Below are 25,757 nucleotides of genomic sequence, written 5' to 3'. Positions count from 1 at the left end.
GGGAGTGGGGTCGTCACAACAACAACAGCAGCAGCAGCAGCCCACAAGCAGACGACGACACTGTAGCCCCTCACGCGTCCTCTCTCGTTACAGACAAAATGTCATTGTCGTCGTGATGATAATTATAATACGCGGCCCATGGGCCACGCGGCCTTCTGGCAGTCTGTATTTCCATCGGCGTTTCTTCAGCACACCCACAACTCTGGAGCGGTTTCGACACACAGGGTCTCATCGGCAGTCAGCGCTCACATTGCCAGATGTACACAGGCGAAAGGGGGACACACCCCCCCCCCCGTCTCTGTAAGATACGGGGCCCTAATTCGACGCAAAATGATGTAACGCACACAACAATCACGGGCTTTGACGCCCACTATTATTACCGTCGTCGTGTTATCACGACTACGAGTCATCATGGATGCTGCTGCCTGTAGGCTATGCAGGCTCTGTAGGGGCTGTAGGCTCTGTCCTCTGTAGGCTCTGTAGGGGCTGTAGGTGCTGTCCTCTGCAGGGGCTGTGCGTGGAGCCAGACAATGGGCGCTGCTGTCCAGGCGCGCGGTGCTGAATCCGCCCTCCGCGCCAGACAAAGCAGCGGACTCAGCAACGACCACCACCACCACCACGGTGGTCAACAACACCCCTTCGAGCCCCAGACCTCTCCCTCTCTCTCTCTCTCCTCCCGCTCACCTCCTACATCGTCGCCGCCACGGCTCGGCTTCTCGCCCTTGGGCGCGCAGGCGACGCAGGGCAGGAGGGCGAGTAGCAGCAGCAGCAGCAGCGGCAGCAGCGTCCCGAGCGGCGACGGCGGCGGCATCGTTTCTATGCGCAGACGCGGGCACGCAGCAGCAGCAGCAGCAGACCGCCGGCCATCGCCGCGCCGACTGCCGTAGTGACGGCAGCTGCGCGCTGGGGGCCGCCTTCCCAGTGCCCCCCACGCACGGCCGTGTTTACCGATGAGCGCAACGCCCCGCTGTGGGTGATGGTGGTGGTGACACGGAGCGAATACCACCACCACCACCACCACGAATTAGACCTTCACCACCACCGTCATTAAAGTAAAACAGCGATGCTCTTTATTTTCGGATGGACGTTGTTTAAAGAGGTGTCTGAAAAACCAGGAGTCTCATTTGCAAGCGTGGCCTGGTTCACCACAGTGACCATCAGCAATAACACCGGGCGCCGTGCTATCATCAAGAAAAACAGTAAATCGGAGCAAAAAAAAATTAAACAGTGAAACTGAAATGAGGAAAGAAACCAACAAAATATAAACCCAACAGTGCACACACACATAGCTGGAAGGGTCCATAACACTCTGGGGGGGGGGGCTGTTTGGCCAATTCCATGCAGGAGCGGTCCAGGTTCTGAGAAAACCGGAGAACACGCACACGAAAGCGTCACACACACACTACACACCACACGTGTGTGTAGTTTGTGTGGTGTGTGTGTGTGGTGTGTGTGGTGTGTGTGGTGTGTGTGGTGTGTGTGGTGTGTGTGGTGTGTGTGGTGTGTGTGGTGTGTGTGGTGTGTGTGGTGTGTGTGCATTCAGTCCTCTCCAGCAGCCACCTCCTGGCCACCTCCTGGCCGCCTCGCAGCCCAAGGAGGGTTTTGGACGATGGCCTCGGGAGCCTTCCGCTTTGCTGCCATCTCGTCACCGCTCCACCTCGCCACCGCTCCACCTCGCCACCGCTCCACCTCGTCACCGCTCCGGTCCATTGGCCATCGTCGTCCCTTCGAGCCCCACTCTTACACTTCTCAAGCCAACGCTGTCCTGCCTTCGTTTTCTTGAGCCGCGTGCCTCCTCGCAGCCTCGCGACGCAAATCCAAGCGCGCCTCTCGTTGCGAACACCGCGACGCGTGTCCCGCCGTGCCAAGTGTCCCAGTTTCCGATCCGCGCGACACGGCTCGGACTCGCGCCAACTTGCAACGTGCCGCACACCGCTCGCTTGCTCGTTCGTGAAAAAGAACGAACGGGAGGCTTCGAGGGGGTCCCAAAGGCGAGCGGGAAGGCAGCCGCGCGATGAGCCACCATCAACGACTGCCCCAGCTCTGCGGTGCGCGTCACGTGAAGCTATCGACCAATTAATGTGGAGTTGTCGGAGGGGACCGGGGCACCGGGGCACCGGGGCACCGGGGGAAACCCCAAAGGGGCGAGGGGGCTCGACCAGCCCCCATGCAGACGGAGCAGGTGGAGTCCGCAGTTCTGCGGTACTCGCTTCTCCTGGCGATCCGGGGTGATGGCTCCTCTTCGACGCCGTCGGGGAGTTTCGCAACCTCTGTACGATCCACCGACGCTTGTCTCCACGGTGCTGGGGTGGGGGGTAACGGGCCTGTGTTGACTGCTTCAAAGTTGTTCTTTGTGGGGAGTACGCGGTTTTTCATTTCATTGCCAAGTTCAGCTTTCCGGCCCGATGCGGTCGACGTGCGCGAGATTCCCGTGACCAGAAGCGGCCCCCGGCGTGTCGCGGCCCCGTCCTGGGGTCAACGAGCGGCCAGGAAGCGGCCACCCAGCAACGCTCCACCAGAGTCGTTCGGCCACTTCCAACCTCTGCAGTGGCCTTCAACAACGTGGAGGGTTTTTTCTTTATAATGCATCCAACCTTTGCATGTTCATTAACTCAGTCGTGCGATTTTCATGATAATTATTTCAAAGCCAGCAAGTGTCTTAAAACATCAAGTCTGGCGATTGCGAGATGGTTTACACATTTCAACTCGTCGTTTTTAAAGTTGAACTTTACTACTCGTCCGCTGAGTGCATGACCTAGGGAAGGCCCCTTATTGACACGACACCTCGCTCACGTTTCACCCGAGCGTGGAGCGAGTGGCCGAGTTGGACGGTCAAGACAACGGTAAGATGCTGCCACTGTCGCCCCGTCACCCAATGGGTAGCGAGGGCGACATCATCAGTAGCCAATGGCTCGCTCGGTCTCACGACGTTCACACGCGACACCTGCTCCCAGCAGAGCCTGCGCCCTTCACACAGTGTGACAACCTCAGACTCGACCGACGTCAACGTGGCCGCGTATTTCCATTACGCGCACAGAATCGTGAGCAAATTCCACGCGCGACCGATTGAATATTCATCCATGGCAAACGGTGACACGCTTTTAAAGTCCGACGTTCTGCAAGGGTTCGAAAAACTCCACACTTACATTCTGTTGTGTGCAACAAATGTTTATTCCTCTAAATCCTCCAGTGTAGGGAACCTCTTTAGAATCACGGAATTCCTCCAAAGAACAACGCTTCAATCTCGTCGCGGCTCGTAGGTCGCAGCCATTGCGCTTACATAAGCACAACAACCTGCAGAAAGTAACGTTCAACAAAGTTTTAGTATTTTTTTTTACATTACCAATGCTGCAATGTTTTGAGAGTGTGTTGCCTTCCAGGGCCTAGTGCTATTTTAAAATGCAGTCTACCTCCAGGATGTGGCATAGCACAGATGTTTATTATCAAGTTGTACAAAGCATGTTAATTATTTGATTAAGAATATCAGCGCAATGTTGTTCGTCAGCAGAACGTGTAGACAACCATTGTACGCCATACTTCTGGTTCACAATCATACGACATTACAAAAAGTTTTGCTGGCTGGCATCCTGGCGCAAGTGCCACGCGCGGTGGCGACGTCACGGCGCACATCTGCGCGATGACGTCACCCGCATCCCCGCTGCTTTGAGCCGGTTTGTGCGCCGCGCCGACTTCACGCCTGCCCGCCACCCTCCCCCCCGGCCGTGCGTCCAGCACAAATGTGATAGAGGAGAGAGACACAGAAGCGGGGAGGGAGATAGAGGAGGGAGGAAGAGACAGAGAGGAATAGAGCAAGTAGGACGGGGGGGGGGGGGGAGTGAACGTGCGTGAAATGGACAGAGAGCAAAACGGAGAGAAGGGGAATGGGAAAAGCAGTGGGAGGGAGGATTAGGGAGAGGCACGAGAGAGATTGAGATGAGAAGGGGGAGGGGTGGGAATAAGGAGAGAGAGAGGTGAGAGAAAGAGGGAGAGATGGGGGGGGGGTGGAAGTGGGTGGGACAGTGGATGGAAGAGAAGAAGAGACAGCAAGGGAGGGCTAGAGGAGGGGGCAGGGAGAGAGGAATCGATAGCAGAGGAATCGAGAAAGACGTTGGGATGTACGGCACAGACGACAAGAGAGAGATGGAGAGAGACGGGGCTCTATGGAAGATAAAAAGTTTTGCTGGCTGGCTGGGGGAGATGGTCGGTCAGATGGTCACGCCCCAAGGTCGTGCGTGGGTTGCTCGTGCTATTTAAAAATAAACAATTAGCAGGCTTTTTAAATTGTAAACATTAAAATAACACATTTGTGCTATAAAACCTCACACACATTTTTTTTCTCAAATAATCATCGTGATTTTGCTGTACAGCCAAATAGGTTTTTGATTATACAAGGTGTTAGCGATACGGACATCACACACCCGCTCACAAAACGCTCCACACACAATCAAACCCTTCACCATCAATCAAGCTAGCGAACACAAAGACAATTCATGAGCCACACTCCGACACCAACACACACTTCTTTTGCCAGACACGAGATTGCCTCCCGTGGTCGGAATGCATCTGCCAAGCACACAACAGACAGCGCCCTCCGTGCAAACAGACTACGCACGCTCGCCCGGGTCGGTGGGCATTACAGCAGGTCAAAGACCTGAGCGGGCCTGGCCTTGGCAGGGGCTTTGGGGGCCCAGGTGAGGAAATGGGGCTTCTTGATGCAGCTCGCCTGCGCCAGGTCACACGTGTAACCGCTCGGGCAGCAGTGCACAAAGTCGCTGCAGCAGATGGCCTGAAAATGGCAAAGGGGCATTCGTAACAAAAATTATTAAAACGAATTTGATCGTCATCGCCGCCATCCAAAAAAGCCACGAACCGCGACAGGATCGATGCAAAGGAATTCTCTCTGCAGCCGAGCACGTGGCGGTGAAGCCACGACATCGTCTGCGGATCAGCAATCCGTATATTACAAGCAGACTTTAGACATGTAAATAGACAAATCCATGGCAGCATAAGACGGAGGAGGTGTCACATGCTAAGGGCACTGTAACCGCAAGGGGTGTCCTAAGCACGCCATGTCAGGAACCAAACTTTCAACCCCAGCGACCCCCGGTCAGCAGCAGGGCAGCAATTTGTGCTTTTGCCGACAAACACTCAGAAGCACCCCCAGTACTACGCGAGAGCGAGGTTGGCGGCAGCTCCATTACTTTGATTTTGCGACACGATTTAAAACCAAACGACATTATTGTTATTCTTTGGGTCTTTCGGTAAAGTCACGTAGAGGTAGGTTCAAAGAAAATAACAATATTTTATTTTATTTTCTTTGAACCTATCTACGTGACTTTACCGAAAGACCCAAAGAATATGAATCCCTGTAGTCACGAAAGCTTTAAGTCAAGATTTTACATTACTGTTCCACGTGAAATGCACGTTGGGATTATTTGGCTGCTATTAATGTCCACGTCACGATAAGCCGCTGTTGTTGGGCCATCATTTGTGGGCGGGTCGCTTCTGAACAATAACTGAAAGCTCAGCGGGCTTTGCCTGGTAAAATACAATAGTTTAGTTTTTGCGATTTTATTTTTACTGATTTGCTTACCTTTCCTAGACTTTGAACTCTTATCGTTTTTGTCGATTTGTTTGTTGTTGTAACTTTGTGACCAGCCCCTAATGGACATCAGTGAAAAAGAGCTTCATAGCTCATCGGATTCCTCTCCGTCTCCACAGCGACCCAACGTTCCAATTTCTGAACTTTGACATCAACGGCCCTCATGTACGTAAAAAAATAAACATTTTATAAAAGTGGGCAGCTTGCGTTGTTGCGTGTGTCGTTGGGCCCGCCACACAACGAGAGCGGCGTGGCGTACGCGGCCGTCCGCCGCACGACGGCAGTCGCCTGCGACCCAAGATGGAAACCGAGCGCCGTTTTACATTTCGAGGAATTTCGCCGCACGAGTAGCCCGACCCAAACAAAACAAACCGCACCTCGCATGACGCGCGGCTCGCGAAAACCCACGCGGCAAATAAGACAAAACGCCTCTCATCCGCGGAATGCGCTGCCCAAGTCGCTTGCCCTCACCAGCGGTAAGGGGCAGCAGCCCCACTGCCCCTGCGGCAGCTGGCAGCAGGTAGTGCCGTCGGGGCAGGCGTAGGCCGAGTCGCACCGCACGCTGCCCCCGCGCGCCGCGGCAGACGCGGACAGCAGTGCGGTGAGACGCGTCCTGGCCGGAGTCCTGGAGCTCCAGGGCAGGGAGAGCTGCCCCTGGTCGCACGACCCCGCCGGCACGTTGCAAGTCGTGCCTTCGGGGCAGCAGTGCTCGTGGTCGTCGCAGCAGACGGCCTTTAGGGGCGACACCGCACGAGAGCGTTTTAAAACGGCGATGTCCTGCAAACTTAACGAAGGCAAAGTGCGAGAGGCGAGCGCTGGAACTGCACACGGGATTGTGAAAAGAGCACATTTATCGGATAATTGGTAAAAAGGTCAGCGGCCTTCGCTAGCCGAGCCAATACACGTTTCACGGTTCTGATTCTGCCTCGATACGAGCAACGGCGGCGAGGCTTAGCCGTAAAGCACCGTGGTGAGGCCTAGGTGCAGAGCACTGTAGACCCCAGGCCGTGCCATTATGACAACACAAATGTACGTCACCATGTTCTGGTGTCCGGTGCCTTGTACATTTGTTCACGCAACCAATATCTTCATCACTTCATGTGGTGAAATGTCACAGCGTTGGGAAATCACCCAATTCTTATACGCATAAAATTTTCGAGCGATGAAAAAGCAGGGGTAATCTTTAAGGGATTTACATCTTGTAACGATTTGGTATTAGCCGTTGGATAACCAAATGATTGGGCATGATGGCACACACCTGCAATCCAACACTTTGGAAGCAAGGGACAGTGAATCGTCTAGATCCGATACTTGTTGACCTCCGCGAGATGACCACAATATGGCAGCACAGAACAAGGCTTTGTGTATTCACGAGACCATGTGTGTGGACCTGGGAGTGTTGTTCTCTCGTGAGTGAAAATTCTCTCCCTGTATACTCCAATATTATCTCTAACATGGTTGGATACGTACGGAGCGAAAGAAGTTCAACATACTATACATTCAGACAAAATGGAATTGTCTAAACATCCCAATCGAGCATCCTCAAGATAAAGAAGAGCTGTATCGAAATAAGCACGACTCAATTCCCAAGTAGACGCAGCACAAACCTTGACGAGAGGGCAGCAGCCCCAGTCTCCGCTGGCCGTCTTGCAGCACGTGGTTTGGTCAGGACAGCTGACCTGATCGTCGCACTTCACATCGTTCGGCTCTCCCCCCGTCACTCTGAGGGCTGGCGTCTTGGTGCTCCAGGGCAGGCTGAGGGCGCCTTTGTCGCACGTCTGCGCCGGCAGGTTACACGTGGTGCCGTGTGGGCAGCAGTGCTCGTGGTCGTCGCAGCACACGGCCTGCCAACGAGAGACGTCCCCGGGTTGCCGGAGTCGCAACCTCAAAATCACTTTGGTGCATCGCAATGTGCTCCCCCCCGATACACCAGCAAGCTGTGACCAACAATTACCCGGGTTTTACTCTGTAATGTCCAAGCTATTTTTTTCTAATGAGGGACGTGACTTTGATTATGCGACGAGATTCCGTTTCTCGTACAAAAACATGTTTTTTAGTCGGTCCTCCCAAAATGCACTGCGCACGTAAAAAAATGCGCAATTCAAGCGTACAGCACAGAAACTTGCCATCCTTTTGAAGAGCCTTGAAACCTGGTAACGAGTTGTCCAATAAATGCAAAAAATACTCTTTGAAATCAACTCAGCCAAGTAAACAACTGTCCTGTTTATGTATTTCTTAGAAAAGTAAAGAAATCCGAATACAAAAAGTAAAAGTACCTCAAGGGATGCACCGGGTTTTTTAGTCACATTATTGCATCGATGGGCACAACTGAGACTCCGCCGTTTGCGCGGCCAGGTAGGCCTTAGCGCAGGCCCGACCATGTGCGCAGACACAGCTAGGCCCGACACGAAGGCTCGAACCAGAACGTCAGTGACCCACGTGCACCCTTACAACGGTGGATATCGCGGGAGACCGGATATCATTCCATCGGTCTTCACTGACCGCCCCGCCGCTTGCAGCGGTACTCGCCTTGACGAGAGGGCAGCAGGCCCAGTCTCCGCTAGACGTCTTGCAGCACGTGGTTTGGTCGGGACAGCCGTACTGATCGTCGCACTTCACGTCGTTCGGCTCTCTCCCCGCCACTCTGAGGGCCGGCGTCTTGGTGCTCCAGGGCAGGCTGAGGGCGCCTTTGTCGCACGTCTGTGCCGGCAGGTTACACGTGGTGCCGTGCGGGCAGCAATGCTCGTGGTCGTCACAGCACACGGCCTGCCAACGAGAGACGTGTCCCCGGGTTGCCGGAGTCACAACCTCAAAATCGGCGACTAAGAGAGCGGCGGCTGATCCTCCGAAGCGCTGCCACCCACTCCGGTGCATCGCAATGGGCCCCCCCGATACACCAGCAAGCTGTGACCAACAATTACCCGGGTTTTACTCTGTAATGTCCAAGCTATTTTTTTCTGATGAGGGACGCGACTTTGATTATGCGACAATAAGCCTTAAAACCTGATAACGAGTTGTCCAATAAATACAAAAAATAGACTCTTGAAAATTAACACAGCCAAGTAAACAATTGTCCTGTTTATGCATTTCTTAGAAAAGTAAATAAATCCGCATACAAAAAGTCAAAGGACCTCAAGGAATGCACCGTGTTTTTTTAGTCACATTATTGTATCGATGGGCACAATCGAGACTCCGCCGTTTGCGTGGCCAGGCAGGCCTTAGCGCAGGCCCGACCATGTGTGCAGACACAGCTAGGCCCGACACGAAGGCTCGAACCAGAACGTCAGTGACCCACGTGCACCCTTACAACGGTGGCATACACAGGAGACCGGATATCATTCCATCAATCTCAATGACCGCCCCGCTGCTTGCAGCGGTACTCGCCTTGACGAGAGGGCAGCAGCCCCATTCTCCGCTAGACGTCTTGCAGCACGTGTTCCCGTCGGGACAGCTTGTCTGATCGTCGCACTTCACATCGTTCGGCTCTCCCCCCGCCACTCTGAGGGCCGGCGTCTTGGTGCTCCAGGGCAGGCTGAGGGCGCCTTTGTCGCACGTCTGTGCCGGCAGGTTACACGTGGTGCCGTGCGGGCAGCAGTGCTCGTGGTCGTCGCAGCACACGGCCTGCCAACGAGAGACGTCCCCGGGTTGCCGGAGTTGCTTCTCAAAATCACTTTGGTGCATTGCAATGGGCTCCCCCCCGATACACCAGCAAGCTGTCACTAACAATTGCCCGGATTTTACTCTGTAATGTCCAAGCTATTTTTTCTGACGAGGGACACTACTTTAATTATGCGACGATAAGCCTTGAAACCTGGTAACGAGTTGTCCAATAAATGCCAGTAATAGACTCTTTAAAATCAACTCAGCCAAATAAACAACTGTCCTGTTTATGTATTTCTTATAAAAGTAATAAATCCAAATGCAAAAAGTCAAAGGATCTGAGGGATGCACCGTATTTTTTAGTCACATTATTGCATCGATGGGCCCAACCGAGATTCCGCCGTTTGCGCGGCCAGGTAGGCCTGAGCGCAGGCCCGACCATGTGCAACAATTCACTCGGCCTAAGCGCAGGCCCGACCATGTGCGCAGCCTGCTAGGCCCGACACGAAGGCTCGAACCAGAACGTCAGTGACCCACGTGCACCCTTACAACGGTGGATATCGCGGGAGACCGGATATCATTCCATCGGTCTTCACTGACCGCCCCGCGGCTTGCAGCGGTACTCGCCTTGACGAGAGGGCAGCAGGCCCAGTCTCCGCCGGCCGTCTTGCAGCACGTGGTTTGGTCGGGACAGCCGTACTGATCATCACACTTCACATCGTTCGGCTCTCCCGCAATTCTGAGGGCCGGAGTCTTGGTGCTCCAGGGCAGGCTGAGGGCGCCTTTGTCACAGCGCTCAACCGGCAGGTTACACGTGGTGCCTTCCGGGCAGCAGTGCTGGTGGTCGTTGCAGCACACGGCCTGTGAAACGGGGGTCACGATCAAGCAAACAATAGGAAATCAAGCTTCTCTTCTCTGGATCTTAAGAAAATGGATCCGCAGGAGCAAACAAATGACGCTGCCGAAGCCGGATGGCACGAATATGTTCCACAACGCAAATATACGAGCATTTAGTGTAACCAAGTTTTAATACTCTCACGAAAAATAAGAGGGCTTGACCAGTATACATCATCGCTGTACGAGATCATGGCCGGTGGTCAAGATTCATGTTTCTGTGTCAGACAGAGCAGGAAACACACCAGGAGAATGTCTACCACGGAGATGGGTGATCAGCTGGTGCGCAGATCAACTGGTGCGCAGGCACTAGATGGATTGTGCCACCGCAGGACAGTGAGAGATGGCGGACTTGGGGAGGCCTTTATGGAACAGTGTATTGATTCTTGCAGAACATCGTCACCATCGCACTAAAATGGGCGTCAATTGTAAATGGCACGCCTTTATTGAAACGTAACATACCTTTGGCAGTGGGCAGCAGCCCCAACCTCCGCTAGACGTCTTGCAGCACGTGTTCCCGTCGGGACAGCTGGACTGATCGTCACAAATCACGGCGTTCGGCTCTCCCCCCGCCACTCTGAGGGCCGGCGTCTTGGTGCTCCAGGGCAGGCTGAGGGCGCCTTTGTCGCACGTCTGCGCCGGCAGGTTACACGTGGTGCCGTGCGGGCAGCAGTGCACCTTATCGTCGCAGCACACGGCCTGTGAAACGGGGTCACAATCGAGCAAAACAAAACGTAAACGCGTGCAGGTCTTCCAGGGACCATCATTTCACCCACCATGTCCTTATCATTCACGCACACACGTCTCTCTCTCTCTCTCCGATACGTTCGCTGGTCTCTACCACACGCGCGTTGTTCGGCACGCTATCCAAACAAGCACGCGGTCAAACCTGACCACACATTGGAATGCAGTCACAGCACAATCGTGAAGAACTACGTGGCGGTATGTCACACACACGCACCTTTGGGAGAGGGCAGCAGCCCCATTGGCCCGACGGGAGTATGCAACAGGTGTTCTGATCGGGGCAGCTGGTGAAGTCATCGCACCGCACGTCAGAAGCCGCCTGCTTTGACGGGTACTTGCTGACCCACGGAATGGACAACTTGCCGTGTACGCACTTTCCAAGCTTCAAGTCGCACATCGTGTTTCTTGGGCAGCAGTGCAGGTAGTCGCTGCAGCAGACAGCCTAAGCGAGGGTCAGGAAATGAACACCGAGATACAAAATCATTTGGCGGTGCCGCGTTGGCAGCGGTGCACAAATAGCACGAACTAACATTCACCAACGAAACCGTGGCCTTACAAGGAAAGAATATAGGAGGTGACATTTTGGGCAACAGTCCATCTTCATAGCACAATACCGCGACACACGTGTAACTAACAAACCGAAGTCTATAGTCAAGTTTAATTTGTATAGCCAGACGAGAAGTCAAGAGTCCTGGATGATCTCATTGTGCAGGAGTGACCCAGGTCACTGAAACAACAAAAGCAATGAGGCAAACACGAACGGTGCAAGAAGAGCCACGTTACACAACAAAACTAAAACCTCACGGACATAATTCGACGCTGAACAAAACAGATTTCCCGCAAGTGAAAGTTGGCTGGAGGCAAATGACTTTGAAAAGTGAAACGGCTTCGAATACAAACGCAGCGGGGACTCACGTCCTCCAGGGAGCAGCAGCCGTATTGTCCCGAGGCCAACGGGCAGCAGGTGGCGTCGTCCCCACACGACGTCCCGTCCGCACACTGCGGTGGTCGCACAGCGGGCGAGCGAGGCGCCAGCGCCGCGGGGGGAGAAGGCAAACAAGGCAACTGGTGAGGATTGAGAAAGGCCCCGACGATGCAGAATGGCAATGTTCGTTTCACACCGCGTGTTCGGCCATTGCCTTTCACATGAAAGCTGGAAGTGGACACGATTCGCACATCGTGGTCATTCAAATATTTTTGTTATAAATTTTGTTGAGAATGCACTTTCACTAAAAGTAGTTAAAAAAATCTGACAAAACAACCATGCATTTCTGCACCCAGGGTAAAATGTATTGTTAAAAAAAGCGAAAGTCGTCGGAGCGAGTTTTGCACCTGCTTATTTTGCGGCGTAAACGTCGGTGTCTTCTCCAGCCAGGGCACGGATATTTTCCCCTTCTGGCACTTCCCGTGAGCCAAATCGCAAACGGTTCCCGATGGGCAGCAGTGCAGCCCGTCCGAGCAGCACACGGCCTGCACACCGCACCCCACGTCACTCCGAGCTAGCGGCCACCACAGGTTTACGCGTGGCTACGTGGACGTACGGCCACGGACCCTGCAGCGAACCACTGGGGTCTACAGCTCCTCCAATAAAAGAGGTGCAGCAGAACTACACCAACGCTCTCCCGAAACCCTCTTGTCATGGCGAGCAGACTCCGACATTGGAATTTAGCTCCCGAGCATATTGCCCATACCGAAGACGAGAACTAGACACGTTTTAGCGCAGAAATCAAGATGCTGTTTTTATCCGATAGCACCGTGGCAATCAGGTTTACCATGATAGTCAACCACATCAGTTTATTTTTAAACGTGAAAACGAAACATGCATTCTCTGCTTGTGGTTAGTGTATACCATATGGGTTTTAACAAAATATTTACGGTACAGAACGATTCCCTGCCCCCTATAAATTCTCTATCATAGTCAAATGTTTCCGTCTCCTTTGTATTATTTCTCATCTCTTTTGTAGAGTTCTGCACGCCCCATTATTGCAGTTGAAACATCAGGATGTTGTCTACCGTATAATTTACGTAACTCGTAAATATAAAGTATCACGTGTGCGATTCGACGCAAGTACTGCGAGTGTAGCAACGTATTCTAAATGAATTGACGCACCGTTACAGGCCGAATCGGGCAAGAATGATGCAAATCAGTTCTCTACGCAAATTATACGCGCATCGAATCCCTTACGCAGGAATTCATTATTTTAGGCTATGAAAATTAGGCGACTAAAGCGAAGGGGAAAAACCTTTGCGACGCTGAAGATGCAAGAACTGCTCGGGCCCCGAGGCCTGACAAACACGAGCACGGAAACATGTAGCTGGGTAGCCCAACCACAGCCGTCGCCCAAGCCAGGCGGGGGTAACGTAATCTCATCGATCTGCTACTCTATTTGTATTACCCAACACCTGCATGACCCCTAAATCCGACTGTTTGGAATGGGTGGGTGGCGATGGTTATATCGAGATTGTAGGGGGTTTCCAGGCTGTGTGCACAAGACAGCATTGTTGTAAAGTGAGGCACACAACCCAAGGCCGTGTAACTAATGTTTTAACCACAGAGTTGGATTTTCGCCAAACCACGTGAAAAAACTGGCATGCAATATTTATTACATGTGTTTTTGTGCACCGTCATTGGTGATGGGCAGAATGAGACCAATCAACTCACTCCCCACTCATCCTCCCACTCCTCACTTCCTCCACATCAACACTTAAAACGTATATCCACGTTGATCCTCGGTGCTTTCCACCCTGACAGATTCCCCCCCCCCGCCCCCATTTGGCTTCCGACAGGGCGGTTAGAACTCCCGATTCGAAGCCAGGATCTCAGCAGTCAGCGGGTGCCGGCTCGTCGCCTCTCGCTCCCCAAGCCACCCCGGGGGGCCCCCTCCTGACACCGTCTGCAGAGCGCAAAAACAAAAAACTGCCAGGTTGGGCTTCTTCGTGCGTCGGCGGCCTCGTTGGTTGTGTCGAGCGTACCGCGGGCAGGGGGCAGCAGCCGTATCCCTGCTCGGCGGACAAGCAGCACGTGTTGCCGTCGGGGCACTGCTGTCCGTCGGGGCACATGATGCTGCCGGCCACGGCAGTCAGCAGCGCGGCCACGACCGCCAGACGCATCATCTGCACCCGGGGGAGAGAGGGTGAACGGGTGAACAGGCGAAGATCCCCGCGCGTAGTCTTCATCAAACCGCCGAGACAAGTGCTGTTATGGCGAGTAGCGCCTGCGCGGGCTGGCGCGGCGCACGAGGTGGTGGGTGGAGAACAACGCGCTCGGCCGCCTTTGTCTCCCCCGTGTCGATGTTTACACACCGCACCAGTTACTCATTTGAGGCAGAGTCGACCTAGGGGAGGCCCACGACTGGTTAAGATAATCGCCACCGACGCTGGCCGTGAGCGAGAATCGAGCGCTGGTTGCCAGGTTCAGTTCGTAGTGCCAATCGCTGCACCACCGCTCCTCCCCCAAAAGCACACAGACAAAGCACGCATGACTCGCCATGGCAGCACAGAGATGCATTCATTGTTTACAAGTCGTCGAGTCTGGCCAGGCCGATGACTCCTGCCTTCATGAACCGAGTAAGAACCACCGGTGCGGAGATGCACGTTTAAAAATTGAAATGTAAATCTGCTCCCTCAGGATGAAGGTTTCCCTCGTGACAAGCAAAGCGAGAGCGTTTTCAGATGGGCTCCTCATGCCGTCAGCGGTTGTTTGTGATATGCACAGGACCGTGATCAGTCCTACAGCGGCACTGTCGACGAGACGAAGAGGAGCGGGGCACATCAACAGTGAGAGAATGGCGACTCCGTGCACACCACAGAGGAAGCCGCTGGATGCACTTTGAAATCATCTCGATTGAAAACCCAATTCTTTAAAACTGCGTTTAGCTTGTTGTCTTTGGTTGGCTACGTACGGTGCGAAAGAAGTTCAACATACATGTGCGTGTGTATGAAAGGTGAGGCTGACGTGAATATTAAAGTTCCATGGTAATCCAGTGTCCTATTTTTTACTTCTGAGTTACAAAGGTGACCTGGTGATTCTACCAAGCCATTCAAAACAATCCAATGTCTGAAAACAAGCATCAGACCTCACTCTACTTGTTTTTCTAGATGTGCAAACACTGTCGGTCTATTTTAATACAAAACACGCACTTCCAGAAACTTGATTTAACCAATTCAACGTCTTGCTGTGGAAGTTGTGGAGAGAGCGCGAGAGAGAGACAGCCTCGCGCCGTCTCAACGGTCCCACCACACGGTGGGCTGCTACGTACGGTGCGAAAGAAGTCCAACATACAACATCGACATACGAGCTGGAGGAGTTGTAGAGGAGGGGGGGGCGTGGTGGGTGGGTGGAGGGAGAAAGTCCTTCGAGCCCTGCTCACGAGTCAGCTGGGAGCGCAGAGAAGGTGCCGAAAAGGGACTTTCCAGACTCTGTGGGTGTACAGTAAAGCTTTTTTTACGACAAAAACTACTTTGAGCATCCGCGATTTCCTGCTCAAGCGAGAATCCAGGCGGTGCCTCATCTCCTGTTTACAGCCTTGAGCATGCGGTGGAAGTTCGGCATTACCATGGCAGGGCGAGTATGGATAAATCACAGCATTTTAATATAATACATTAGTGTGTATTAAGAACAATACACGGTATCAATAATATACATTACCCTCGTATACATTATTATATAGTTACAACATTCCCCTTCTCCGCTGCCTGTGGACTGGGCGTCTGCCTCGCGTTCGGTTTAGAAACTAAATAATATGCGTGCCTCCTTTGCCTGGGATGTGGTCACATTCAGCAAATATAAACACACGTCGACTTTATACTCCATCGAAACTAGAGTAGTTGCGTCTGTGTGTACGTTGAACTTCTTTCGCACGGTACGTAGCCGACCGTGCGAATCGGAGGGGCAGGACAACAACAAACTCAACACAAAGCAGTTCTGCGACAAGCTTGAACCAGCTGCAGCTGGCCCTGAAAATAGGGTCACAATAAGGGGCAGATTTCAGAACGCTGTGCAACCATAGCTTGGCACAAACATCATACGCAATACCGCCATTACCAAATTGTCAACGATGGAAGAGCGTTGAATAAATTAAGTTACACCATTAACCCACATTCTTCACCAACCTGCATGCCTTTGTATGGACGGGCAAGGTGCCTGTGTGTTAGAGAGCAAACTATTCCAATTATAGTACCACAAATTAGAGTTCAGCAGAGGAATTTGCTACGGTTATATTCATGCTAAATTAGCAAAAAATGCTTTTCAATAACTAACTTGAATAATGCATTCAGTTTTCTTTACCAGACAAATATTTCCCATTTTGGTTGGACAAATCTGTAGTTTACAGCCTTGAGCCATGCTAACAGAAAGCTGTGAAATCTTCACTCTCACTGGGCCTAGAGCTGGCAGCTCACAATCAGAAGGTATGACTGTGGCAGCGGGTAGCGAGTTAATAATCGGGCTGGAGCATCGGGGTTGATAAAATAGGTACCATGTTTTGGAGAAAACTCGCAGCCACGATAACAATACGGAAATTCCACCGCTGGCTCAGGGCTGCGAGTGGTAAGTGCATTTCAAGGGAATTAAAATGATGCGAGAAGAGATCAAACTATTTTTTTTACATTTCTATACGACTACAGCACTCCTCTGCACAAGACGTGAAACAGACCGGCCCGCACCCCATTTTTGAAAGCGGGACACAATGATGGAAACTTTTCAAATTTCATTCCCGTTGACCACTGAACAGAAAATGGATAATGGAGACAAAACACGCGTGCAAAAGTGTGCCCGTGAGGACGTGCGAGAGAATCGAGGCCGAGCAAGAGGTCCATCTCAATCAAATCACCAACCACCAAATTCCTTTTTACAAAAAAAACAAGTCGAGCAGCAGCATGTGATCATCACGCATAGGGGGGGGGGGGATCAGCCACGTCACATCGTGCCTCTGCGTGCGCCTGCTTATGCAACTCGCACAAGCCACCGCTCGCATTACTTCCTCTTGCAACTAAAAAAGGCAGAAGTGGGTTTTTATCTTCCACGAAATACAAATGAGATCGACCGATAACGTTACAAATAGCAAGAGTCTAATATAGCAAGCGTCTAACACAGCAAGAGTGATTGGAGAACCCAACGACCTGGTTCTTAATCAGAATGTTTTGAACGATGGCAACACGGGCGTGCTGATATAACGCTGGGGATACCAGCGTGCAGCTTCGGCTTATGTCACACACAGCCAAGTGTCGTTTTCCTGTCTCGTTGCCGGGCCTGCCCCTGACAACGCAGGCAAGCAATGGTCGACATTTTTCACGAAGCGGAATTGCTGAACCCGACACCCGCAGGAACATTCTGCACACAACGTGAAAATCGCCGTGCGAGTCACCCGAGGTTGGCGCATTGTGAACCGGTGACTTTCAGGCGCTAAATAAGGTCAACATTATTTTTGCCCTTATCGGACAGGCGGCGTTCACCCGACCCTCTCCTTTCGAGACGTTATCACGCACCGCCGTGCAGGGGGCCAAGCGTGGAACGACACCGCACGTGGCAGAGCAGGTTGGGGGTTGCGTGGTGCCCACGTCGCCGGCGAGCCGGAGACGTTACGCTCCTCACGCTGGCGAGCCCGCACACAAGCGCGGCGGTGCGCGATGGTCCATCGCGGCGAACTACGATATGCGCCGCGATGGAGGCATCGTCCCCCGCTGGGTCAGGCCCGAGAAAGCTGCGCAAAAAAATTTGCGCCGGATCGAACGAGGCTGCCCGTCACCAAAGCGCTTCGTGTCTGCTGGGGTCACAGCAAGGAAGCGTTTCAGATACACCCAGCAGGGCCTGCACGCACGACTGGTTCGCTCACCTCTGGAAAGCAGAACGTGGGCCTGTCGCCAGTGCTGTACGAGCCGATGCCGATGGCGTAACAAGCAAAGTTAACATCGTCAACTGTCCTGCAGCTGTGTCCTCCTTCCTCTTTCACATTTCATATCGCTCCAGTAAAAACGGGGTGAATGTTCCCGACAAACGCATGGCTTCATCTTGAATATACTTTTTATATATTAAATCACAAGTTCGCCGTCAAACAGAAAACTATTGTAGATTCGAATGTTCGTGTAATATGTAAAGTTATTGCAGCTGGATTAATCGCCGAACAAAACTCTTTATAATATTTCTACACATTACTTTCAAAGCCAGTCGTTAAATACCTATTGTGTTTGAATGTTTTGATGGAGACCTCTGAGCATGTATACAGCAATAAGCAAGATAGATACGACCATGAAATAGCACGCATCATTTATACGATAGAGATGTCTGGACGAACACGGGATTGAGGACAAGTCTGTACACAACATATGTAAGTGTACGATTTATAAAGTAACAGTTGCCTACAACTGTTACTTTAAAGCTTTACTTTCAAGCTACACATTTACTACCATGCCCTTGGATCAACATCCAAAAGGAGGGAGTTCACCCACACAGCTATAAACTGCAGTCAGAGAGCCCTGTGGTTCACCCCGAGTGTACACCGAAAGATACAACCGGCAAGCCAACACTAATCGTGCCTAAGATACTACTCCAGTCGTTGGTGTTGGACTTTACCCGACAGCCGTACAGGCGGGCGAACGCAGTGGTGCATGCGGAAGAATACATCGGGAGACGCGTGGGAAGATTCAGTGGCAAACCCATCAGTAGCATCACGCATCATGTGATCAGAGCTCCAACCGAAGGGCTTCAGATGGGTTTGGCAGTAGCCCAGTTCTGTACGCACAAGGCAAATGATAAGGCAATCATCTCTATTGTACGGTGTATCTAAAACATTCTCTAGTCCAGTACACACTTCCCCCAGCACATTAAGCAGCCCCCCCTCCTCCTAAACCTCCTAACTTTCGTTGTTCTCAGAAGCCTCAACCTCTTCTCCATTTGGTCATCCTCCTCCACCTTGCCCTCGCCTCCTCCCTCCCCTCCCCCGAACCCTCAGTACCTCCCCACTCCTTAGCCCTTGCGCGGCCCTGCCATCTAAATGATTAGATTTTTGTCGCCGTTTTTTAAACTGAGTTAAGCGCCTTCAGTGAAGTATACAATAAATAAAAATAAAACCTCTGGGACAAAGTGGCATGGTCATCTTGCAAAGCACTGTAGATTAATTTAGTAATTGTGATTATAGGGCATTTTTATTGCTTTTCTTTACCAGCTTGTAAATAACAAGCACTGCGAGATCAAAATGGGATCTGAAATTCCCCCCCACGCATCGCGGAAACTAACAAGTGGGCAACTTCTCTATTATTATTCATTTATAAACCTCCTAGGAATAAAATATTTCTACGAAAATGACGTCAACACGTACATCAGTTCCCATACTCAATAATAATAACTTACAACTCTTTGTCAACCCACTACTGAATGAATGAAGCCCTCTGCCCCGTTGGTTTTACCATACTTCCCCATGCTGGTCAGTGTGCATGAGTGAAGGGGTGGGGGGGGGCGCCTGCGAGCGGTGCAAGACATCACCGATGTTAGCCGTGGCTGAAGACTCGCTCAGCTATGTACCGTGCAAAAGAAGTTCAACATATTCACATACCTTGGGTGGCCGGGTACAATAGCGCAGTAAGAGAACCACTGCGCCACTATTCTCCCCCCAAACCCTACCATGTACTTGTGCCCCCTATATTCATTAAAAAAAACACAACTTGTTATTACAGTAATCGATTCTCACTTGACGACCGCACCATCAGAGCCGGTAAATGACCAAGCCACGTGACAGAGAAAGTGGAGAGGTGGATCAAGTGGGAAGGTTTTTGCTGCGTTGCGCTGCAGCCAAACAGGTAGCGAGGTCGCAGGGTTATAAGCCAAGGTAGGGCGGCCCAGAGTAAACACATGAAATGCTGAAAGTGATTGTCGTCTGGCTTGCTTACCTCTTATTGGAAAGCAAGATTGGCGGCATTGCACAGCACCGTGTATGTAATTCTGACATGGAATTCAGATGCACTGCATTGTCAGAACTGTGGTAAATTGATGAAATTCACTTTTTCTCTTCTTGGTTCTTTCGGTAAAGTCACGTAGAAGAGAAATAATAAAATAATAAAAAATTTAACATAATAAAATAATTCTCACGACGTTTCGGCCACAACGCAAGCAGCCGTCCTCAGGTGAAGAACAGGTCTGTCGAGAAGACAGTCTGAAATTAACTTTATAAACTAAACTATTATCCATTTAGTAGACACTGTATTTCAGCAAATATTTATTTGGTAAATTGGATAAGAGGCGACTTGTACAACTGCCAAAGCTGATTACCCACGTGGCCTTACAGTAAAGCGAGCAGTGTTCACAAATGTGGAACCTGCCATCGTTATTCATCAATGGACATGACCAATCCACTGCTGGGCAAAGTCTCCCCTCAAGCACCCGCCGTCGCTCGCGGGTCTTGTGGTGCCACAACCCATCCTGCAACTCGGCACGTGGCCCGCTCGAAGGTTGTTCGAGGGTTCGGGGAGCTACGCGGTGGGGGGAGGGTGATGCTCAACTTACAAAGTCTCACAATTGCCTCCTTCCCTCGGTTGCCAAATTCTCACCTCGTTTAACAACAACAACAACGCCGAAAGTTGCACACGTTAATAATTGGTTCATCGTTAGATCCTGTCAATCTGTAATTTAGTTTACGTCAATTATGGCTTGGACATTAAAATGTAAAAAGTAATTTTAAACAGAGGGACGATTTCGTATGCACAACAGGACTGTTGGTGTTTCATTGGTGATGATAACTAATATCAATACCCGCCATTCGCCACTAAGTCACATCACCACGGTGCCTGTGCCAGGCTAGGTGCATTTTGAAGCCACGTGAAGTGTCAAAGGCTCACTGACAGGTCTCGGGACAGACCCAAGTGCCATGGGTTGGCTGACTGAGCTGACCGGTAGATGCACACCAGCTGTACCCCCTACGGAGCCAACTTGCTCCATTTTATCCGCCCAGCGCTCCGCTCGTTGTTGTGAGCATCGCTCCTCTGCTCTCCATTCTTGTTGGAGGGCGACTGCCTCCAACTGCCCAGTAGCTTCCTTCACAAGCCTCAACCACAGAGGTCAATCTCGACACCATGTTGGTACCAGCCATTGGCAAGTCCATTCAGCACCACATTCTCCTGTACCGCATCAGTCCATCTCTTCTCGAGCCCGTGCCGCACCCATTTTGCCCCCTCTATCTGGCCAAACAGAAGCTGCTTGGGCGTGCGGTGACTGGGCTTTTCCTGCTACACGACCCAGGCAAGGTAGGCTTGCCTGATGGAGCTCACCGATGTGCCCGGATCGTTCAAGAATCTGTGAGCTCCTCACAACCAAGCAAGGTTAACTGCAGGATGGATCGTAGTAGGTAGGTCAGCCTGAATGGTTAAAATCGGTGCCGATGTTCCTCCGAAGAGTCCGTGTGTCTCACAAGCGTAGAGAAGAGAGAGCATGACGGTGGCCAAGAAGACCCGGAGCTTCGCATGCAGCGAAAGGCCAGGTAGTTGTTATTGAACAGTTGGGGGTGAAACGACGCAGAGATGGTGGGCAGTCCTCGACGTGGGTGGAGTAATCAACGCGCACAGCGCACGGGAAGTGAACCGACGCAGACTAGTGTACTTGTTGTAAGAACAGGTTTCACCCTGTCTGCAATAAAACATCAGGTGTTAAGATGCCACAACACCAAACGGACACCTTTTGCAAGCATCGATGTCTGCACGAACCACACGTAATTGTGGTGAACATGCAAACACACGCATGCTCTGGTAGTTTATGATGCACCGTCTTTGATTGGTCCACACCAGAGACAACTTTCTTGACAGCCTCGTCTCAGTGTTAGGCCAGAGGACGCCAAAAGGCGAGCAGCCCAAAGACAACGCGCTATCAGGAGATGGCGAGCTGGGGTGAGCAGCCACATCCGAGACTAGCAGAGCATGCGGTGTGTTTGCGTGTTCACCACAAGTTTGTGCGATTCATGCAGACACGATTCCTCTTATATATTGATATAGTGGCAATGGAATGGTAGTAGTATATTATTATATTATAGAGTAAATGTTTCGTTGAGCACAGCGTGACCACGGCAGGGATGGATGTCCGCGTGACTTTCTTTACGATTCCGGGATCCACCGACATCACATGATTAATCGATTCCGAGATTCGCCACGAATGCAACCGATTCACAAACTCACGCTGCGGTCAATGCGTGGAATCGTTTGGGCGGAGGAATCGACCGTTTTCGATTCAAGCTAAGTTTATTTTCTTTCTAGATTTGAAGCTTTCGTGACTGCAAGGATTCATATTCTTAGGTTTTTTAAGTAAAGTCACGTAGGTAAAAAATTAAAATCAATAAAAGCAAAATAAAATAAAAATCACGACGTTTCGGAGGCAAGACGGAAGCTTGTGTTGCCTCCGAAACGTCGTGATTTTTATTTTATTTTGCTTTTATTGATTTTATTTCTTTTCTGGATAAAATGTCTCGGGCTGCCCGCAGCACAGACGAGGAACCACAGCACAGATGGGAACCACAGCACAGATGGGAACCACAGCACAGATGGGAACCACAGCACAGACGGGAACCACAGCACAGACGGGAACCACAGCACAGACGGGAACCACAGCACAGACGGGAACCACAGCACAGATGGGAACCACAGCACAGATGGGAACCACAGCACAGACGGGAACCACAGCACAGATGGGAACCACAGCACAGACGGGAACCACAGCACAGACGGGAACCACAGCACAGACGGGAACCACAGCACAGATGGGAACCACAGCACAGATGGGAACCACAGCACAGACGGGAACCACAGCACAGATGGGAACCACAGCACAGACGGGAACCACAGCACAGATGGTAACCACAGCACAGATGGTAACCACAGCACAGATAGGAACCACAGCACAGACGGGAACCACAGCACAGACGGGGACCAACAGCACAGACGGGAACTACAGCACAGACGAGGAACCACAGCACAGACGGGAACCACAGCACAGATGGGGAACCACAGCACAGACGGGAACCACATCACAGACGGGAACCACAGCACAGACGGGAACCACAGCACAGACGGGAACCACAGCACAAACGTGGAACCACAGCACAGACGGGAACCACATCACAGACGGGAACCACAGCACAGACGGGAATCACAGCACAGACGGGGAACCACAGCACAGACGGGAACCACAACACAGACGGGAACCACATCACAGACAGGGAACCACAGCACAGATGGGGAACCACAGCACAGACGGGAACCACAGCACAAACGTGGAACCACAGCACAGACGGGAACCACAGCACAGACGGGGAACCACATCACAGACGGGAACCACAGCACAGACGGGGAACCACAGCACAGACGGGGAACCACAGCACAGACGGGAACCACATCACAGACAGGGAACCACAGCACAGATGGGAACCACATCACAGACAGGGAACCACAGCACAGATGGGAACCACATCACAGACAGGGAACCACAGCACAGACGGGAACCACAGCACAGACGGGAACCACAGCACAGACGGGAACCACATCACAGACCGGGAACCACAGCACAGACGGGAACCACAGCACAGAAGGGAACCACATCACAGACAGGGAACCACAGCACAGACGGGAACCACATCACAGACAGGGAACCACAGCACAGACGGGAACCACAGCACAGACAGCCACGGGCGGTGCAAATGACGGTGCAGACTACACAGGGCAGTACATAAAATACAAAGATCCCCCGTGTAGCCTTAGCAGACTGTAGGGGCAAGTGCTGTTAGCGAGCACCTATGAAGGCCCACACGGTACACGAGGGGGTGGGTGGCCAGCACCACGCACGGCCGCCTTTGTCTCCCCAGTGGCGATATTTTTACACACCGCACCAGGTACTCATTTTGAGGCCGAGTCGACCTAGGGGATGCCCAGGACCGGTTCAGATAATCGTCACCACCGATGTTGACCGTGAGCAGAAACCGAACTCGGGTGGCCGGGTTCGTAGCACAGCGCACGAACCCCCACAGACACACAAAGCCGAACAGACCCGACCCGCGTGTGACATCGTGAGTCTTGGCCGCGTCGCGTTACACTCCACAATGGGGGGGGGGGGGTCACGAAACGTCGGTCAACAAGTTCCGAGCCTCCCCCACGGCGACTATCGCACGCGACAGGCCCGGCCGGGTGAGGAAGGAGCACGCCGTGTCGCCCCTTACCTTGGAGGCGTGAGGGGGGGACAGTTTTTCCAAGGCTCGAAACCACCACGGCCGCTTTCACTTCGCCTGCTCGCCTGAAGCAGCCAGCCGGCCTTCTGTGTTGATGATATATACACGGTGACCCCGCCCCCCCCACCTCCAGTGACATCATTTTGCGAAATTCGTGAACATGACGTCATGTAGCCAATCGCGCAGGTGGTGTCGCGGGTGACGTCACGCGATGGCGGGGATGTTCAAGATAATTAATACAAATAAATAATAAAAATAATAGAAATGTAATATTTATTGTATTTCTATTATTATTTTATTATTTTTAAACATAAATAATAAAATTAATAGAAATAATCATAGAAATAAAATAATTATGTTATTTATATTACTAGTTTTATTATTTGTATTATTTATTTTTACCTACGTGACTTTACCGAAAAAACCTAAGAGTATGAATCCTTGCAGTCACGAAAGCTTCACATCTAGAATGTTTAAGATGCCAGTTGCATTCCTATTCTTTGGGTCTTTCGGTAAAGTCACGTAGATAGAATGGAGGGGGTCACGTAGATAGGTTCAATTAAAATAATAAAAACAACCTTAAAAACTACGGCGTTTCGATCGCAACGCGATCGGTCGTCATCAGGTTTCACCTCGTGTTCTTGTGCAGGGCAATTGGTACGGCCGTTTCAATACGGGCAAAAACTATTATTTTTGTCTATTTGTTTGTGTTTCTCCCTTGTGATGGGACGTTGTAGGATGGACGTTGAGATGTGTAAGGGGCACGGGGTGGTCAATAAGGTCTGAATTGGCCTGTAATAAGGCAGGCAATGATAAGGGGCTGATAGGTATGCAGTTAAATTTCGATTTAAAGCTTTCGTGACTGCAGGGATTAATATTCTCGGTTCTTTCGGTATAGTCACGTAGAAGGGAAATAGTAAAATAATAAAAATAAATCATTTTAATAATGTTAAAACGCTGTCTTTCCGACAGCTTTGTTCTTCACCTGAGGACGGCTGCTTGTGTTGTGGCCGAAACGTTGTGAGAATTGTATTAAGTTTTATTTTTTATTATTTTATTATTTCCCTTCTACGTGACTTTACCGAAAGATCCAATGATAGGTTTGCAGTTACCGTACCGACCAGATGGTAAGACGCTCTGGAAAGTAACGCCCACCCAAAACCCCCCACAACTACCACATTATTAGAGGCACCTTCCAAGATGCACCTCCCACTCTTGATTTCACCACGCCGGTTAAGACAGGGAGCATAGAAGTGTGCAGTATAATGCTCGATTTGTTTTAATGCACTGCCCTTTGCTGCCCACAATATTGAAGGCATCTGGGCACTGATGATGATGAGTGCCCTTTGCGGTGCCTTGCAAGGGAAATTAAACAAGCCACGCGGTGCATGTTCTCTCGGTAAGCCTTGGCTATTGTGGAGCCTTTTCGTGAGGATTCTTAAAATGTGGCTGTGGCCAATGCAACGAGAATGGAGCTTGAAGGATGCTTCGTGCGAGATGAAATTGAGAGAGTCCACATCAGGATAACGTTCCCAACATCATCAGGATAACGTCAGGATAACATCAGGATAACGTTCCCAACATCATCAGGATAACATCAGGATAACATCCCAACAACATCAGGATAACATCAGGATAACGTCAGGATAACATCAGGATAACGTTCCCAACATCATCAGGATAACATCAGAATAACATCCCAACATCAGCATAACATCAGGATA

At 51.4% G+C, this 25,757-nt stretch overlaps 2 protein-coding genes across 2 annotated transcripts in view; both read right to left on the bottom strand.

The window, feature by feature from the left end:
* Window positions 1-909, bottom strand: part of LOC144946217 (protein FAM171A1-like) — a 38,517-nt gene extending 37,608 nt beyond the window's left edge. Inside the window, exon 1 of the mRNA XM_078875116.1 lies at window positions 685-909. Coding sequence (XP_078731242.1) covers window positions 685-811 — 127 coding nt within the window. The 5' untranslated portion in view covers window positions 812-909. The remainder of the gene's footprint in view (window positions 1-684) is intronic.
* Window positions 910-3,140: 2,231 nt separating this feature from the next.
* Window positions 3,141-24,144, bottom strand: GRN (granulin precursor). The gene is made up of 12 exons (XM_078874987.1): window positions 24,025-24,144; window positions 13,814-13,954; window positions 12,173-12,310; window positions 11,756-11,839; window positions 11,058-11,282; window positions 10,559-10,795; window positions 9,830-10,063; window positions 8,987-9,223; window positions 8,132-8,368; window positions 7,210-7,446; window positions 6,074-6,334; window positions 3,141-4,786 (listed from the first exon to the last, which is right to left on the bottom strand). The coding sequence occupies exons 2-12, from the start codon at window positions 13,952-13,954 to the stop codon at window positions 4,634-4,636; spliced, it is 2,184 nt and encodes a 727-aa protein (XP_078731113.1). The 5' UTR covers window positions 24,025-24,144; the 3' UTR covers window positions 3,141-4,633.
* Between the last annotated feature and the right edge of the window lie 1,613 nt (window positions 24,145-25,757).

This window comes from Lampetra fluviatilis, chromosome 1 (assembly GCF_964198595.1).
Source record: "Lampetra fluviatilis chromosome 1, kcLamFluv1.1, whole genome shotgun sequence".
NCBI lineage: Eukaryota > Metazoa > Chordata > Hyperoartia > Petromyzontiformes > Petromyzontidae > Lampetra > Lampetra fluviatilis.
Note: the sequence above shows the minus strand (reverse complement) of the source record. Positions and strands in the feature narration are given on the sequence as shown.

Bases quoted from the DNA above. Each gene is read 5' to 3' on its own strand.
- GRN (XM_078874987.1), bottom strand. From the start codon at position 13,954: ATGATGCGTCTGGCGGTCGTGGCCGCGCTGCTGACTGCCGTGGCCGGC. The intron at 10,796-11,057 runs GTGCGTGTGTGT...CCCGTTTCACAG, and splicing joins GCTGCTGCCCTCTCCCAAAG to GCCGTGTGCTGCGACGATAA. The intron at 6,335-7,209 runs GTTTGTGCTGCG...TCGCCCCTAAAG, and splicing joins GCTGCTGCCCTCTCGTCAAG to GCCGTCTGCTGCGACGACCA.